Below are 19,799 nucleotides of genomic sequence, written 5' to 3'. Positions count from 1 at the left end.
TTGCAGCAAACCTGCCTTGCCTAAATCTGGCCCAAGTAGTCTCCTCCCCACGCCTATAACTGGAGATGTGAGTAAATGAGAAGAAGGTCACTAATCTCAAAATGTCCTCTTCTTTCTGGGGAAAGAAGCATGCATCGATGATTCTTTGACCTCTACTACTGCCCATGTCTGGAAAGGAAATCAAGGACACAACTAAGAGCAGGGGAAGGGTGCTACTATGGCATTGCAGCTCTGTCTTGTTTCTCTGGGCAGGAGAGGGTCCACAGATATCTTCACCAGTTTCTCCTGGGGGAGGACATTGGGAAACCAGGTGTGGTGAAATGGTGTAACCTAGAAAAGGGCATGGCTGACTGCTGGGAATCCTGGCCAGGAGGACTAATCTCTGCAACATTTCACTGCAGGTCCCACTTGTATCGCCTAGACAATACCCAAGAGAAAGTTGAGCTACATGGAGCAGAACTAAACCGACGCCTGCATTTAGGCAGAGTGGAGTGGAAAGTTATATTTGCTAGGCTTGAATAGCTTCCTGAAAGAATTAAGTGATGTTTACCAGCACAGCCTCGCAGTTCCCTGCTGTTTAATAACACTGTTAAAGCACTCTCAGGCATCACATAATTGGCCTAAGCTGCTCATGAAAAATAAAATAAAAAGCAAGACAAGACGAGCTGTTCTGAATGGACTTTGTGTCACCTGGCACTATTTGAATAAATATGGAGCAGATGGTTGTTAAGTTCTTTTGGGGGTGGCATATATGGCGGCAATGCACAGGCAATTGCACAACCATCACTCTCAAAACCAACTGAAGCACCACTCAATTAAGAAAAAAAGACACCCAATGTTCCTACAGTGCAGTTGCTTAAAAACCTATGCATGGTTAAAAACCATTTTGACACACTAAACCAAACTTAATCCAGCAGCAATGCATTGCAGTTTACCAGGTTTTTTTTATCATTCCCATTTTTGTGGTCCTAGGCAAGCAGCAAAAAATTAAAAAATTCCCAGAAGGTTTGTCCATCTAGTTCAGCACTGTCTACGCTGACCAGCAGAAGTTCTCCAGCAATTCCAACAAGGGTTTCTCCCAGCACAACCCAGAGGTACCAGGTATTGAGCCTTGGTCCTTTTGCATACAAAGTCTGTGCTCACCACTAAGCTGAGCTATGATGCAGGCCAGTCTGAATAGGAGGAGACTTCCTTGGCTTAAGCAATTCTAGCATGCAGGTATCATTTGCCAAACACCCAACCTGGTACCTAAGGCCTGATCCGCAGGTATAAATTAATGCCGCAGATCCCGTTGGAAGTTACACAGTAAGTTCATCCTGTTCACGTGCAGTTCATACAGCTTAAGTTCCTCCCAGCCACATCTGGGTGCCAAGCCAACAGCTGCACTTCTGCTATAGCGTCTTTGATGGTCACTATCCCAATATGGGCCTGGATGGGATGGGATGCTGGAGCTTCTGCAAGTAAATGGAAAGTGAAGGCTTCTCCACCATTACTCCTCTAAAAGGGGAGAAGGGGGGAATTCAATAAATGCACCTCTGGCACATGTTGGAAGTGTGAGTGCAACTCAGCTCGGCGACAGAGGTTTGCATGGGTTGAAGAGGACAGAGAAGGGAACCCTCAATTATTGCATCATCTCACTCCTCTTTCCCTTTGATCTTAAGACTGATATTCTTAGGTTGCAACCCCCTCTTCCTCTCTACTTCTTCGGACCCTCTGTGGAGAAGTCATCTTGGAATGATCTCTGAGAACAAAGGAGCAAGCATAGCTCCCTTGCACTCCCAACTCAGAACGAGAGAAACTTTCCTATCCAAGTACAGTCGCACCTTGGATCCCGAACATCTTGCGAGTCGAACATTTTGGCCCCCAAACGCTGCAAACCCGAAAGTGAGTGTTCCGGTTGGTGAACATTCTTTGGAAACTGGAACTGACGCAGCTTCTGCGGCTCCCGATTGGCTGCAGGAGCTTCCTGCAGCCAATCAGAAGCCGCGCCTCGGTTTCCAAACGTTTTGGAAGTCAAACAGACTTCCAGAACAGATTCCGTTTGACTTCCGAAGTACCACTGTATGTATTTCCAAGAATAAACATCTTTGCTATTTTTCCTGTGTGTGTGTGTGTGCACGGATTAAGGTCAGCCTATTCCCCTATCAAGGATTCGCAAGATGAAAGCTTCCAGGCTGTGTGCAAACCTTACATATCAATCTAACATCGCAGATGTCCTTTTTATGCCAACAAGTCCAAGTAACATGTTATTAATCGAAGGAGCTAAGCTGAACCAGGGCTTCACAATTACATTTAACTACTAGCTTGCACTGCCAAATGCAGTGTCGTGAGAAACCTGGTGTCAATCAAGCAAGGCACATTGAAGTTGGCAAAAATCTCATTGATCCTAGTGGTTGGAAATGGTGCAATGCACCGTGATCACGGAGACGGCTGCCAGGCAGTCCCCAAAATATATAGCCTTGTTCACAGTAGCTTTTTCCTTGATGGTCTTGTGTAACCGGATGGAAGAGTTTAACAGCATGAATCAATGAATGTGTTGAGAGTCGATAAGGTGATTAAGCATCAAAAGAAGGAACATCAAACCAAATGCAATTGAAGTCCCATAAATGCTCAATCAGATCAACAGATAATAAGCACCAACTGGCTATTTACTTACTTATTTTGCATGCTCAGAGAACTGACTTCCTAATCGATTATGATGAAACCTGTTATTGGCCTCCACTACTGCCCAGAGCTTTGTGTTCTACTACTCTAGGGGCCACTGTAGAATGTGCAGCCAAACGCTGCAGTTAAATGTATGCGCAACTGCCACTATGCTCAACTTCTAATCCTGCTTTCATTCAGAGTACTGTGCTACCTCGGGTTAAGAACTTAATTCATTCTGGAGGTCCATTACTAACCTGAGGTACCACTTTAGCTAATGGGGCCTCCCGCTGCCACGCGATTTCTGTTCTCATCCTGAAGCAAAGTTCTTAACCCGAGGTACTATTTCTGGGTTGGCGGAGTCTATAACCTGAAGCGTCTGTAACCCGAGGTAACACTGTACCTCCTGCATCCCTATGGATTGGGGATTGCACTTCCCAGCCTCAAAACCTCAACGTGTTATCAAAATGGTTCCTTGTTATAGATCATATTTTTTGATTTCCTGTACCAACAGCACTTCATAGTTCTGAAACAACTTGGTGGTGCCTGGTTATTTGACATTGGTGCAGAATGTAATTATCAAGATAAAAGCGTTGATAGAGCGTGCTTCTGGGGGTGAAGTCAAACCATGAGAATCACAGTGCCTGCTGTAGCTGCAGAGAACAGTAACTCGTAGCTGCTGCCTCCCATGTTGTTTTTTGCTACGTTGTTTTGCCGATAATACAGAAAATAACTGCGATTTGGGCCTGGAATAAAACACTATTATCACACAATTCCAGGAACCCTTTCTAGGCCTATTGTTCTCTCTGCGACATTATTTATATCTGCTGCAGGAAGATATTTTAAAGCTTTTCAATACACCCGCCCTCCTAGCACATTTATATGAATTGATTCATGCAAAAAGGAAGGGGAGGGGAGGGGAGACATTAATCCTATCCTCACACCTTTTTAAATCTAGCTTACTATTAAGGTATCAGACTGAGATACTCAGTTATGAAATCTAATGTATAGTAAAGTCTCTCTAAATGACTACCTCTGAGGTATCAAACTACATAAAAGCAGGAAGTAACCTAAAATAGCAATGGACACATTATGAAAGGAGTTATACAGACAGAAAAATTGCTGTCCCAAAATGATACCATACTTTGATTTGTCTTCTTCAATCACATCCAGTATTTTGTGCCTCAGAGCACTGGAGGCCCAGTGGAAAATTACTGTATACAATGAACTGGGGGGGGGGAAAGGACTACCATGTCCAATCCTCTCTCTTTGAGGCAGCAAATTGGGTATTCATCATACTTCTAAGAAAGTCTGCCATACGCAAGAAGGATATTTGTAGGTGCTTCTTGTAGTCCTTCAGTGTTGTGCCATTTCTCCCATTACAACGCTGCAAAAATACAAGCCTCTTCCTCGGCACAATTGCTGGTTCATGCTTTGATCACTGCTTGCCTTGACTCCTGCAATCCTGTAGTGTTTGGTCTTCTATAGTCTCACTTTGGTCCATTGTCCACAACAATACCGCCCATGTTATTCAACCCTCCCATCGCTGCCTCTCCTGAAATCCCTACACTGGCTTTTCATTTGCTGCATCTCAAGAACGAACTCCTCGCGTTCACCATCCAAGTGCCTTCCATTTTCCTTCTGCTCATATCTTGACATATTCCCTGCCTGTGACAATTGCTCATCCACCTTAGCAGACTGTTCCTTTGAAGGACTTTGCCCCTTGCTCTTGCTGCCTTTTAAGTCTGCAGCTGCCTCTCAGAACACCTGTGCGACGCTGCCTCTCTCAGTTCTTCCAAAGTCACCTTTTCTGTGAAGCTTTTGGAATGTCCCCCTGCCAAAATGACATCCCTTGGGTGGTCAATGTGGAGCCTTGCAGATGTTCTTGGACTGCAATTCCCATCAGCCCCAGCCAACCTGGCAAAAGCTCAGGAATGACCTTCTAGACCTGGCAGCAGCCTTCGACATGGTCGATCACGAACTTCTAGACCACCGCCTTGCCGACGTGGGGATCCAGGGCACAGTCCTTCAATGGCTGCGCTCGTTTCTCTCTGGTCGGGGACAGAGGGTGGCGCTTGGGGGGGAATTGTCATCCCGCCACTCCTTGGTGTGTGGAGTGCCCCAGGGTGCGATACTCTCCCCGATGCTTTTTAACATCTTTATGCGCCCCCTCGCCCAGCTTGTCCGGAGTTTTGGGCTGGGCTGCCATCAGTATGCTGATGACACCCAGCTCTATCTGTTGATGGATGGCCATCCTGACTCGGCCCCAGACACACTGACCAGATGCTTGGAAGCTGTGGCTGGATGGTTACGTGGGAGCCGGTTGAAGTTAAATCCTGCGAAGACAGAGGTCCTCTGGCTGGGACGGGACGATATGGGATTGAGGGGGCAACTCCCATCTCTTGCGGGGGTGCAATTAGTGCCAGCACCGTCCGTTAAGAGTTTGGGTGTAATCTTCGATACCTCCCTCTCTATGGAGGCACAGATTACAGCTATAACAAAGGCGGCATTTTTTCATCTCCGCCAAGCTAAGCAGTTGGCTCCTTACCTCTCTCGCCCTGACCTAGTCACTGTGATCCACGCGACGGTCACCTCCAGACTGGATTATTGTAACTCGCTCTATGTGGGGCTGCCCTTGAGACTGACCCAGAAACTCCAGCGAGTGCAGAATGCCGTGGTGAGACTCCTTACGGGGTCTTCGCTGTGAGATCACATTCATCCAGTGCTATACCAGCTGCACTGGCTCCCGGTGGAGTACAGGATCAGGTTTAAGGTGCTGGTTTTAACCTTCAAAGCCCTATACGGCCTAGGACCCTCGTACCTACGGGACCGCCTCTCCTGGTATGCCCCACAGAGGAACTTACGGTCTTCAAATAAAAACATCTTGAAGGTCCCAGGCCACAGAGAGGTTAGGCTGGCCTCAACTAGAGCCAGGGCTTTTTCGGCTGCGGCTCCAACCTGGTGGAACGCTCTGTCACAAGAGACTAGGGCCCTGCGAGACTTGACATCTTTCCGCAGGGCCTGCAAGACAGAGCTGTTCCACCAGGCCTTTGGTCAGGGTGCAGCCTGACTCCCTCCTTTGGCAATCTTTACAGAACTTTAGTTTATGGTTGCCATCAATTTTGATTTTAATTAATTTTTATAATGTTTTTATAATGTTGCACTACTTTAGTGTTGTTAGCCGCCCTGAGCCCGGCTTCTGCTGGGGAGGGCGGGATATAAATAAAATTTATTATTATTATTATTATTATTATTATTATTATTATTATTATTATTATTAGAGCTGTAGTCCAAGAACCTGAGGTGGGCATTACATTGGTTTTGCCTGCCTCACTGAACTAAACCCAAATTAGTGCAAGTGTCATTGAGGGCCAAAACACATGTGCATTCAGTTACGTGTATAAACAAATATGCTTAGCCTATTTTTATTTTGGAGAGGACACAGTTGGGGGGCCCCAATCCAGAACAACCCTGGTCTGAAGCGAGGACCTGCACCAGTTTTCAGTGGATGGGAGCTTTTCCTCAAAAAACAAATGGTCTAGTGAAGCATGCTTGTTTAATCATGTGAAATAAGCAAATACCCAAATCTCTTCCATCTGTTGCCTTCCCTGTGTTGAACTTGAGACTGTATACGGAGGGTCCTATATTCATGTACTCTGGAAAGTGTTGTGCACACCGATGTAACAAACACCAGCAACAACAGCATTTATTAATTATAATCAAGGGTATTGCTATCTTGAGCATTTCCAGAGCTCCAGAGGGTCCTTGTTTGCATTCCTATGTAAAAATCCTACAACAAGTAGCTCCTGCTGAACTGGGCAAAGTTTCATCCTTAGAGGTTCCAAATATTGATCCCAGACCTCTCTCCCCAGGACTGAACTAAATTTAAATTGGGTTCTCGGAAGCTTAGATTAATAAGACATATCAATGATTAAAGAGCAGATAGCCTGCTAGATTGGCAGGAACCTTAAAACGTCTCTTTAAAAATAAAAACTTTTTAATAAATATTTTTAAGGCCACTGTCAGCCCAGCAGGTTATCTGCTGTTTAATTATTAAGCTGAAGTGGTGGGAGGGAAAAGGTCATCAATTAGTCACTGCCAGATAACGTAGTCAAAAATATTCTCATCACAATGAGACGTGGCTGTCCTTGTTCTTCGGGAAAGCAACCGGGTCTTCCAAATGTGAGCCGTTCACTGGGGAAATGTGACCATGAACAATGTCAAGCGGGGCTTTTTATCACTGTTGTTAGGAGATCGTGGGAGCCAGGGTTTGTGGGTGCAAGACACCCACAATTCCTGGATTTTATTAAGTATTAGAATTGAATCAATGCTTGGAATACTAACGGTGGGCTGCCAGAGGCTGCCTTTGGCCTGTTCATATACAGGTCAAACCAGCTTCTCATGTCAGGATCACCTGCAGAGATGGACCAATAAAAAGAGGCCAAAGGGAAAATGTAGAGCCATGGACCACAGAATGGAAACCCTTGGCTCAACCATGAGGCAAGGCGAGGCAGTGGCCTCAGGACGGCAGGTTCCGGAAAGCTGGGAGAGGCAGCAGATCGGGCCTCCAAGAAGTGCGCCACTTGCAGCCTCCTCCTCCTCCACCACCACTGTGCACCTGCTGCCTGCCCCTATGCGCCTGCCGCAGCGCACTGCCACCTCTTCCTCCTCTGCTGTGTGTCCCAAATGTTCCTTCCTCTTCTTCTTTGGAGTGGAGAAAGTGTGGAGTTTGTCACTTCCTAATTTGCGAACTCCAGCCAGCTACCTAGCCTGGGCACAGAAGCCACTGAGTTTATTTCATGGCCGCTGTAGCAGCCAGGCAGAGAGATGGACTTTGCCAGGAGTGACCAAGCGGCAGCTGCCCTGGCAGAAGGGGCTGCAAGTTTATCCCGCATGCAAAGAGCAAGCCTGCACTTCTTCCCCTCCCCAGAGAAGGCAGCTTACCTTGCTGATGCACCCAAGTCTCGCTGTGGAGTGGTATTGGACAGGACAGGACAGCCCAGCTCTTCAATGGCACAGATCACTGAGCCCCGCCCTGCAGCCTTCCTAACCTTCCCGAGGACTAGGCAGTGGCTGCTCTGGGAGCTTAGAGGACATGCCAGTCAGGAAGCTAGACAATAACTGTACTGACTTTCTCCAGCAGGAAGGGAACAGGTACAGAACCCCACCACCCAACTTCATGCAGCTACAAGGGCCAACTAGTGACTACATTATATTATGGGGTTGGGAACCTCTAACCTGGGCGCCTAAGTGGGCTTTGGCCAAGCCACCTGTCCCACACCTGGCATCATACAGGTTGCCAGCTGAAGGGCAGGTCACTGTGGGACTTGGGTCCAGTTCCCCATTCCTGGTGTATAAGGACATGATCCACACACCCACTGACTTTAAAAGTCACCAGATGCCTGTAAGACAAGCTCAAGTTAGGCCAGTGTTAATCCACAAACATGCCATGTGGGAAGTCGAAAAAACAGTGGTTTGCCTAAAGGCTGCCCAGTAAATTCATGTATGAACTGAGATTTTAACTAGGGCATACCAATTCATACCTCATGCTTACAATTGTCATGTTGCACAACCAAAAAACGACTTGAAAATGATGCTATATTGTGCGTGTACACACATACACACACTTTTTTATTGTTTCTTACTGCCTCCTGACCATTTTTATCAATACAAGCCTGACAGACAGCTTTGCCAATATATATTTTTCTGTTATCAGTAAAACAGGAGATAAAACATTTTGGTATTGATCATCCATGAGGCTCCCTATGCTACATCTCAGACCAATTTATTTTCAAATTCACACTGACAAGTCCCTGTTCCCTTTAATCTATGAATTAATTGCCTGTCACTTCTCTCTGGCATTTTGAGATGCCAGCTGATTTCGTTTTGTGATATTAAAGACGTGTCCGTGTTTAGAAACTAAAAAAAAAAGAGTGAAAAAACACAGAAAAAAACTAAGTGTACCTCAAGCAGCCAGTCGAGCTCAATAAAAATGATTTCCTCCCATTCTCCCTTGGTTTTTTTTTTAAAAAAAACAACAACTCAGATTTAATTAGTTCATTAATTTATACTTCCAAAATAAAATAAAAACATTCGGCAAACTGAGAACGGGGAAGTCAAGCTTCACTGCCCACCCACACCCGAAGGAGTAGATCACCACCGACACAAAATTTACGTGCAATAAAGTTATTCATCTGAAATCATCAGTTTATCTAAGCAGCTATTCCAATATCCAGGGGCTTTGTATATCAATCGAAGTCTATCTCTGTAGTGATAGCACGGCACAGTGAGCTATCCTAGATCCCAGCTAGGAATGCAAATGACATCTCTGCGTTTGGTTCAAGAACCAGGCAAGCATTTATTTCCAGTACTCACAAACGCTGGAGGATGTTTGCAAGTACTTGGGGGAGAGGGGGGTGGGAAAACATCCCACTTGGCAAATGTCTAATGTTTCCCTTGCCCTGGAGCTTGAAGCTAGAATAAGAGTGGGTGCTTCAGTAATGAAGAAGCTCTATATAACAGCTTGGAGCTTTAACCCCTTCCTGCCTCTCAGTCAGCAGAGGTTTCTATGCATTTCCTCCTCCTATCATGTAGCTTCAACATACAGCAAAGATGGGCACTACAGCAGCAGTTCTGATGCTCCTGCCTGGCTCCTCATCTTTTCTGCTCCTTTGACCATGGAGGAAATTGGGGAGGGGGGCAGTTTGTGTATATTTCCAAGAGTTTGTATTGTACTACAGTGGTACCTCGGGTTAAGTACTTAATTCGTTCCGGAGGTCCGTTCTTAACCTGAAACTGTTCTTAACCTGAAGCACCACTTTAGCTAATGGGGCCTCCTGCTGCTGCCGTACCACCGGAGCACGATTTCTGTTCTCATCCTGAAGCAAAGTTCTTAACCTGAGGCAATATTTCTGGGTTAGCGGAGTCTGTAACCTGAAGTGTATGTAACCTAAAGCGTATGTAACCTGAGGTACCACTGTACTTGTCTTTGTAGTCAGGTAGCTCTTGCAAGCTTTACCTGGAATGGACAGAATTTTTTTAAAGGATGCACGGGACAGGCTCCCCACCCCGGACCCAAATCCAAGATCCTTGAATTTGGTACTGAGGCTAAACATCCCTGCAGGGCACAGCTGAATGATGGCTTGCAACAGAAGCTCCTGGGAGTGCTCTGATCTGCAGCCCAAGTTTATAAGAGCCTCATACTTAGACATAAGCTTATAAGTAATTAATATGATGAACACAACTAAAACCTCCTCCCCCCTCCCATCCAATGATTATGTGCAGAAAGCATGAAAAGTTGGTATGGCAGCAAGCAACAATCACATCATCTAAGTTTTCTGTTTCATCTTTATTATTATTATTATAGCCTCAATTTAGACTTGCCAGTTCTAGTATTCCACTAAATCTTCTCAGGATCTAACCAAACAACCTGTAGGAGATCTCTTTAAGTTTTATCTGAAGGAGCGTCTCCACCCCCATTGTTCTACCCGGACACTGAGGTCCAGCACCGAGGGCCTTCTGGCGGTTCCCTCACTGCGAGAAGCCAAGTTTCAGGGAACCAGGCAGAGGGCCTTCTCGGTAGTGGCACCCTCCCTGTGGAACGCCCTCCCACCAGATGTCAAAGAGAAAAACAACTACCAGACTTTTAGAAGACATCTGAAGGCAGCCCTGTTTAGGGAAGCTTTTAATGTTTGATGTATTATAGTATTTTAATTTTTTTTAGAAGCCGCCCAGAGTGGCTGGGGAAGCCTAGCCAGATGGGCGGGGTATAAATAAATTATTATTATTATTATTATTATTATTATTATTATTATTATTATTATTCTAAGAGCAGTCACAAGGGCCTCCAAATTTAACTGAGCAGCTGTTCATTTCTCTTACATAAATGCACCCATTATACCTATCCTGAAGCTCCTATTAGTTCTACAGTAGAAAACGTACAGGTGCAATGTTCCAATTTTAGTATATGTGCAGTAGAAAACGTACAGGTGCAATGAACAGTTTTTACACCTGGCTGACAAAGGGGAAAAAAGTCTTCTAAAAGATGACTCGCTTCCAGAAAAATAAAAACGAGCAGCATCTTCTGCTCATTATTCGGTTCCAAAGGGAAGCATGTGACCTGAGGGGGTCCAATTTCTTAGACTTAGTTTGCTCTTCAAAGGAATTTTCATTTTAAAAAATGATTATGAATCGTTTTCAAAAAAAGGGGGGAAAGCTGAAACAGCACAGAAAAGTAAAAGGAGAAATACTTATACAGTATTAATGAGTGCAAATAGCATAACTTCTTTTTTGAAAGTGTAGCTCTAATGCTTTCAGGTTAGAAAAAAAACAGTGATGAGAATATTATTGCTGAGCAAAAGTGCCGTTTCCTTAGCAAGAACAGACCCTTCAATCGCAGGCGAAGTTCAATGCGAAGCATTCTCTTAAGCGATGAGATGTCCCATGAAACTCACACAATTGCTTAATTATGAAAAGTTGCTCATGGCAGAGTTTGGAAGAAATGGAGACCAATAATAGCAACAGTAATACTATTGCTTGCAGGCAATTCCTCTTCACGGCTGGCTACCAGACTAGTGCTTAAATACAAGGTTGCACTGAACATCCGAGTAAGTTTTAATGCAAGATCTTCGCTACTCCACAGTTGCAACAGAGAAGTCCTTGGATGCACAGATACAGTGCAGTCTCTTACCTGCAATCTCATTCTCTTCTAGGTTGATTGTTTCAAGAGCTGGCAAAGAGGTCAGCTGTTCTGGAAAGTGACTAAATTTGTTCCTAGACAGGTTGATGACTCTCAGGTGCAGCAGGGTTCGGACCTCTTCTGGCAGGCGGTGGATACAATTCCCTTCCAGATTAAGTTCTGCAATTGGACAGGGTGAGAAATCATGAAAACCTGGCCAATTCAGAAAGACATTCGGCCAAACCATCCTTTATTTCAGGCAGTGAAATAAAGACAAGTAATAAAAAACAAAACAGAGATTGAAAGAGAGTTGTCAATGCTTGCTGGCCTCTTGCTAACAAAACAGGCCTGACAGCAGAAGCCAGCTTCTGTGATCTAACTCACACGTGGAAAGCTTATTTCTCACACATTTGTGAGAATGTGCAAGTGGAGAAGACGTTTCTGTCTATCTAAAACTCTCAAGTAAAGGTTGAAGCTGGGTTTCTTTCGTGGTGGGGTGGGGGTGGGGAGGATGCAGCTGTTCTGCAGAATTCTAGATGCCTCTTTTTGCAGACTGACACAGATGGAACAGCTGTGGCCTCTCAGATGTTTTTGGACTCCAACTCCCATCAGCCCTTGCGAGCATGGCCAACAGTGAAGGATGCTGAGAGTTGCTGCCCAACAACATCCTGAGGGCCACAGGTTCCCTGTCTCTGATTTAAGATATTTTTAATAGACTTCCATTCATTGGAATAAATTAAAGGATGGTTTATAAAAACTAAAACTATAGCTAGGGGATTGAAATGCAGAACATTAATAGCAAGCAGAAGAAGAAAGACAAGACACTGATACTTAAAATGACTGAGGGGACAAAGGAAAAAGTTTTACCCTGGTACCTAAAAAGTCAACAAGATGGTATAGTGAGAGTCTTCCCACAGAGGGCATTCCACAATGCTGCGAACAAACAACCCCTCTGTATCTAGGTGACTAAGCCTCACCATGGATGGGGCTGGGGGGGGCCTCAGGAATTATCTTAGAGCTCAAGCAGAATGGCATGCAAAAAGGCAGTTCATTAGATTCAAGTAAGTGCCAGAATTTCGAAATGAGCTCATAAGAAAACAGGTATCCAGTGAAACTATTTATTCGTCATCATCATCGCTAATTGGATTTCTTGCCTGCCTTTCACCATAAGGTCCCAGGACAGGTTACAACAATATATATAACAGGCTTGTAATTTATTTAAACTGATTTTATTCAGATGAATATGGTGGGTCCTAAAAACACACATCTCAGTTGTCGGAAGCTAGTCCAGTCAAAATCTGGCAGCTTTATTTTGCACAAACTGAGTCTTCATGAGGTCTTCAAAAGGCAGCCTGGCAGCCTGGTTTAACACCTGAACAAAGCACTGCATAAACAATGGGATGAGACTGCAAAGCATGCTAATAACCACTCCTCTCAGAACAGATCTCCAGAGCAAGAGATCTCAGTGTATGTCTGGTTTATGTTGTAAGAGATCAGTATTTATTTCTCCATATGGAACTCCATTTCCCCCCTTCACTTTAGGTTATTGGAGGAGTGGCATAGAAGAAAGAGACATGCTAAAATTTGGGTTTTAATTAATATAAGGTTCACTTGGGTCCAATATGTAGTTGGAAAGTTTCAGGATTTTGGTCTATTTCCAAGACTCCTAATTTCTTGAGCAAAACCTTGACTTTTTAGATAGATAACTTGATCCTTCATTCAATATTCTCTCTAATGAGAAATCTACAGAAATCTCTACAGGCCAATTTGAAGAGATACGGTGCTTTTGATACAATGCAAAAAGCATTCATTATTAAGCATGGCTTTGAAGACAGTTCACCAGGCAGTACCATCCCTGCCCACTGTGTGGGCCTGCTGAAATTTCCCCCCCTGTGAACAATTAGCTAAAAGAAAGAGGACGACAGCAGAGAAGGGGGCCCTTTCTATCCTACAGTTAGAAAGCGGCAGATTTTGAAGCAACATATCATGGAGAACCTGCTTCAGCTATTCTTAACATTTTAATAATATGAAGAAATCCACATTGTCCCATTTTAGGGCAAGAGGAAAACTTTACACTCAAAAACAGAAACAAAGCAAGTGTTCCTTGCTGTGTGATGTTGTGCCATATATTTAAAAGGTATTTTCATCATGCTTTTCTTAGCATTAAAGCAGTTTACATAGCAGTAAGAACTAAAAACAAATACAGCGGTACCTTGGTTTAAGAACTTAATTCGTTCTGGAGGTCTGTTCTTAACCTGAAACTGTTCTTAACCTGAGGTACCACTTTAGCTAATGGGGCCTCCTGCTGCCGCCGCATCGCTGCTGCCCGATTTCTGTTCTCATCCTGAAGCAAAGTTCTTAACCCGAGGTACTATTTCTGGGTTAGTGGAGTATGTAATTTGAAGCGTCTGTAACACGAGGCACCACTGTAAAATGCACAAACTGAACCCAACAAATTGGGCAGGCACTGTATTATCACAACTCCTTGTAAGCAAGTTGCTCCAGAGACGGCTGAAGTTGAATAAAGCCCTAGCAGCCTCTGCCAAGCTCCTTGTCTGAAGAATGGAATTCTTATCCTGTCCCAAAGACAGGTGCTACTTCTCCTATCTGAGACATCCTTCAATGTGCCAACTTTGATTACAACTTCTTTAAAGTCAAACAACAGCATAACAGCTCTGCTGAATCAGAGCAAAGGCCTATCTAGTCTAGAATCCCCAATCAGGTGCCTAAGGAGAAGCCCAAAAGGAGGACACGAGGACGACCTTCTGCAGATGTCCTCCAGCAAATGGTATCCAACAGAGTATTGCCTCTCGACCCTAGAGCAGTTGGTTGCAAATTTGGGTCCCCAGCTGTTGCTGGACTACAACTCCCGTCATCCCTAGCTAGCAGGACCAGTGGTCAGGGATGATGGGAGTTGTAGTCCAACAACAGCTGGGGACCCAAGTCTGAGAAACTCTGCCCTAGAGGCTATGTCAGGCATAGGCAAACTCGGCCCTCCAGATGTTTTGGGACTACAACTCCCATGATCCCTAGCTAATGGGACCAGTGGTCAGGGATGATGGGACTTGTAGTCCCAAAACATCTGGAGGGCCAACTTTGCCTGTGCCTGGGTTCTGTAGCCATGGGGACAGTCTTAGTCTCTAGAAATCTCTCTAATCCCCTTTCACGCTAAGTCGGCTGCCGTGACCACAATTTAGGGCAGCCAATTCCACTGTTCAGCTACATGTTGTGTGAAACAATTCTGTCTATCCTGGATTGCTAACTACTCCAGTTCATTGGATGACCCCGGCTTCTAGGATTAGGGAGAAAAACACTTTCTACTTTTTCACACCATGGAAATTTATTCCCCCCCCATTAGCTTTTTTTAAGCCCCAAATGTTGTAACCTTTCTTCATTACAGAGCTGCTGCAGCTTTTGATCATTTTGATTGGGCTTTTCCGGTTCCACAATAGCCTTTTTGAGATGCTGTGAACACCTAATTACAATTCATTTCCCAGCCTATTCTCTGCCACCTTCTTATGTGAGCAGCAAGTGGAAAGAGGAAGCCGCTGCCAAACAAAAAAGGAAGGAGCAGGAGCAGCAATTTGCTTGTCTCTCCAGCAAGGAAAACACTACCCCCTCAATGTTGCCTGTGGTGCAGATGGACGCCTTGCTGGGAGCACAAGGCGAGGTGTCTGCTTTTGAGAGCTCTCCAGCTGCTGTAATGTGCATGACACTCAATAAATGACAAGGATAGGCAGTCAGGCAATAAGCCTTTGCAGTCTGGTGGGCGCTTGGAAAGGTTTCGTCACATCACAGAGCAAGATTACAACGAATTAGTATAAGCAATGGAAAAACAAAACCCCCACAAATCATACATCGAGGTGAATGATGCTTTTTACAAGAGCAACCAGATCATGGGTAGGCAAACTAAGGCCCAGGGGCTGGATCCGGCCCAATCACTTTCTAAATCCGGCCCGCAGATGGTCTGGGAATCGGCGTGTTTTTACATGAGTAGAATGTGTGCTTTTATTTAAAATGCATCTCTAGGTTATTTGTGGGACATAGGAATTCATTCATTTCCCCCTCCCCCAAAATATAGTCTGGTCCCCCACAAGGTCTGAGGGACAGTAGACTGGCCCCCTGCTGAAAAAGTCTGCTGACCCCTGAACCAGATCAATTTTGTTTGCACGACAGAAAGTGTTACCAGTTGGGCTGGACACAAAAAGTTCATTGTAGTTTATTATTTCTGGCTATGGCATTTATCTTGCCCCTGGCATCCCCTTGGCCCATCTTACACCAAGATGCTGCTATGACTGTGTGTGAATAGTTAGCAGAACTCTTAGGTTCAGCTGGCAGGGCCAGACAGCAAAAGTTTTCCTTTGTGCAGCAGGAGTTAAAAATGTATGAACAGGAGTGAGGAAAGCAAAAGTGCATACAGTACACATTATTCAAATTACAGGGGAAATGTCAGCGGTTTTTCACCTGCAAATGAAAAAAAAAATCATTTCATACATATTTTATACATGTCCCATATTTGAGCCTACCTTGCTTGGTTCTGAATTATTTCACTCCCCACCTGTTAACCTGTCTGCCAGGGATCTTATCGGAGATAATATGAAAAATAATGATTGCCTTTTGGGGTGCATTTCCATAATGAATTGCACCACCTGCTATTCAGCAAGCAGAAGGCTGAAGGAACAGTCTGTCTCCAAGGAAGTAGTTCTAATCCCATGCTTTATAACTTAATGTTTGTTTTTTTTAAAAATGATGCCTTTCTTAAATGAAGCATTATTATTATTATTATTATTATTATTATTATTATTATTATTATTATCAATGTGAGGAGTGAAATCTTGTAAGGGAGGACTGTTTTCATCTTTGGCGATCATTCATAGCCAAGTAAGATTGTCTTCCACAAACACGGTGTTAACCGTCAGTCCGTAGGTGACTGTGGAGGCCAATTCAGGATCCACACGTCCTTCCACAGTGGGGACATAGGTTTCCCAGCGGAAGTTGATCACAGTGAGGGTTTGCCAAACGTGCCTTCCTCTTAGCACATTTCTCCCTTTTGTCCTGAGTTCAAGTGTCTTCAAAGCTATGACACCTTTGGTAAAGACTGTTCTCCAATTGGAGCGCTCACAGGCCAGTGTTTCCCAGTTGTCAGTGTTTATACTACATTTATAAAGATTTGCCTTGAGAGAGTCTTTAAACCTCTTTTATTGACCACCAGCATTACGCTTTCCATTTTTAAGTTCAGAATAGAGTAGTTGCTTTGGAAGACGATCATCAGGCATTCAAACAACATGAGCAGTCCAGTGAAGTTGATGTTGAAGAATCATTGCTTTGACACTGGTGATCTTTGCTTCTTCCAGTACACTGGCATTAGTTTGCCTGTCTTCCCAAGTGATGTGTAAAATTTTTTGGAGACACTGTTGATGGAATCTTTCGAGGAGCTGATGGTGTTTATAAGTGGTCCATGTTTCACAAGCATACAGTAAGGTTGGTAGTACAGTAGCTTTGTAAACAAGCATTTTGGTTTGCCTGTGGATGTCCCGGTCCTCAAACACTCTGCACTTCTATCAGGAGAAAGCTGCACTTGCAGAGCTCAGGCAATGCTGGATTTCGGCATCAATGTCGGCCCTTGTGGAAAGATAACTGCCCAGATAGGAAAAGTGGTTGACATTTTCCAGCGTTACACAGTTCAGTTGGATTTGTGGCGCTGCAGAGGGGTTGTTTCGTACTTGCTGGTGCAGCACTTTGGTTTTTTGGGTGTTTAGCGATAGGCCAAGCTTTTCGTAAGCTTCCGTGAAGATATTTAGGATGGTTTGGAGGTCATCCTCTGAGTGTGCACACACTACATTGGTTTTAAAACCATGAACTCATGAAATAAGTTTCAGCACTGAAAGCACCTATAGCCTTACAATTTGCCAATATATTTACTTTTGTCTGCACCAAAATTTTAGGACTTATGAGAGATGGCTGCACTGTTATTGTCAACAGTGTGCAAGGGAAAAAGGATATTGGATGAGACCAAGGGTCAAGCCTGCAAGCAAAATGTGAGTGCTTCAAAATCCGTATGCTTCATATCCAAATGACCCCAAAGTGGTGCACTATCCAATATGTGAAGCCATAAACCACTTAGGCCCATCTGCACTGACAGTTAGAGCAGGATCATACCACATTAAACAGCCATGGCTTCCTCCACTGGAACCCAGTGGAGGCTACTCCATTCAGGGAAGTGGGGCCCTGCCCCTGAACCTGCCTCTTACAGGGATCCAGGCAGAGGGCCTTCCCAGTAGTGGCACCCGCCCTGTGGAAAGAATAACTATGCAACTTCTAGAAGACATCTGAAGGTAGCCCTGTATAGGGAAATTTTTAATGTTTGATGTTTTATTAGGCTTTTATATTTGTTAGAAGCCGCCCAGATGGATGGGGTACAAAGATGATGATGATGACGACTTGATTTCTTACTTTTCCCAGTGGATTAAATACTAGCTAATCAGGAGAGCATGCATACTGAGGAACAGTTCTGTGTATCTTAAAATAATAAAAAATGCCCTAACTAACATAATATTTGACTGTCAGTATGATATTTGAACAGAAGCATGCTGAGTTTCTATCACCTCCAGGGAACCAATTGCCATATGGTGGTAAATGCCATTGAAGACAACACTGACTGTACTGGGAATTGAGGATGCAGAGCCCCAAGTTTGGAGAAGCTCCGTAGTTTGTATAGGCTGAGCTTTTTGCTGTTTGCCAATTCGCTACACACTCTTACATTCAATTCCACTTTCAAGGTATTGGGCTAGAACAAAAAGCAGACAGTAAAAAGCCTAGAGTCTCAGAGATGATCAAAATTCACAAGCAGAAGTACACTCTTGGGCTTTGAAAAGGTAAGAAATTAAAGAAGTTCTGCACAGTTTGACAGAGGATCAGCTTCCCCATTCCTTTGCAATTTTCTTTTATGTAAGAAAGTTTTGCACAGACTGGATGCCTTTGATGTCAAGGCGAATATATTTGTTGCCAAAGATAAAGGCTAAACGAGATATCACCAGCAAATCCACCAATTTGCTAATGAATTTATCTCCCCGTGCTGGAACAATTTTACTGTGACAAGGAAGTGGATCAAAGATTACGTCTTTGTTGATCTGAATGAAGAAGAATGCTATTTACTGAAACTGTGTTCCATAATCTATGTGGGTACCTTTCATGTTCTGGCACAGAGCATGAAAATTTAACTACATCAGAGATTATAACACCATCTTGTCTCTCATGATGATGAATGCTTGCAGTAGAATTACATCAGCATGATCCTGGATATAGAATTTGATGTTACAAAGTGGTTCTAGAATCAAATGAAGCTCCTCCTCCCAGGGCAATCTGATTTCTAAGGAACATCTACAGCACCCTTCCCCAACCTGGTGTCCTCCGCACATTTTGGACCACATCTCCCAAGAGTGCCAGCCAGCATGGCCAACGGTCAGGGATGATGCAAGTTGCAATGCAAGACATCTGGAGGGAACCAGGTTGAGGAAGGCTGATCTAGAGTTCAATCAGAGAGACAGACATGTTAAAATAAAAGCCCAGCACACAACATATCTAGGTTCTGGTTTTTCCTTCTGTATAAATAATAGATTTTTTTTTAATCCATTGTTCTTAATCAGCAGAGAGATTATGAACACATCATGTTCCAGCACGTGTCTGTGGTTTTAAATGTATTTCTTTATAAATATATCACCATTCATCTCCTGCCTCTTCTGCCCAAGCCAAGTGCTCCGAGTGGCTTACAGAAATAGAACTACTCCTACACAGCAATTCAACAGAAAATTAAGTGGTACCCACTTCAGCTGAGCTGCCACTGGGAGCAAAATTCTAGATCTCTCTCCATTACCTCGCAGCACAAGCCAAATAATTTCCTTGCATGTGCTTGTGGTGGGAGAATCCAGAGCGAAAAGAGTCCTGTACGAACTCAGAGGACTGTATGCATTGTTAACCTTGATGGATTGAAAAGAATCTACTGGAAAATGTTAACAGATGGAATACACCAAACAAAAACAAAAAAAGCAACCTGAAGAAGGCCATTGATAGCTGTAGTGCTCACGAAGCGGCTAGGGAGATAACCTTGTGCCTAGTAGACTGTTAGACTTCAGACTACTAAAAGGGGACTCACTCACATGATGGAGTAGCCCCTTCTTCCACCGCTACCCCACCAACAATGTGCACGTAAATAAGAAGATATAAAGGAGATGGGTTCTAAGCTAGCCTTCTCCCCAACATGTTATATTTCCATTTTGTAAGGATGTTCTTTTGTTTTTAATTGGGGAATTTATCTTCATGTGAACTCCCCATCTTGAATTGGAAGTGGCATAATCAAGACGCAGGTTGACCTCACCGTTCGTTGATTTTGAGAACTGGGAAATGCAGTTACCGTCTGCATTTTATGTGGCATGCTTTGAATCTTCTCTTCTTCAGAGGAAAAACATCCCAGAGCGGATGA

At 44.1% G+C, this 19,799-nt stretch overlaps 1 protein-coding gene across 3 annotated transcripts in view; it reads right to left on the bottom strand.

Moving 5' to 3' along the window:
• LRRC20 (leucine rich repeat containing 20) overlaps positions 1-19,799 on the bottom strand; it is a 70,916-nt gene that overhangs the window by 28,257 nt on the left and 22,860 nt on the right. For 2 of the 3 annotated variants that reach the window (XM_053388530.1, XM_053388531.1), the window contains exon 4: positions 11,333-11,500. In XM_053388530.1, the coding sequence (XP_053244505.1) occupies positions 11,333-11,500 (168 nt within the window). Of the gene's footprint in view, positions 1-8,366; positions 8,563-11,332; positions 11,501-19,799 lie in introns of those variants that run through there. The other variant, XM_053388532.1, reaches the window with a different exon arrangement.

This window comes from Podarcis raffonei, chromosome 5, assembly GCF_027172205.1.
Source record: "Podarcis raffonei isolate rPodRaf1 chromosome 5, rPodRaf1.pri, whole genome shotgun sequence".
Classification (NCBI taxonomy): Eukaryota; Metazoa; Chordata; class Lepidosauria; order Squamata; family Lacertidae; genus Podarcis; species Podarcis raffonei.
This window is presented reverse-complemented; position numbering and strand designations above follow the sequence as displayed.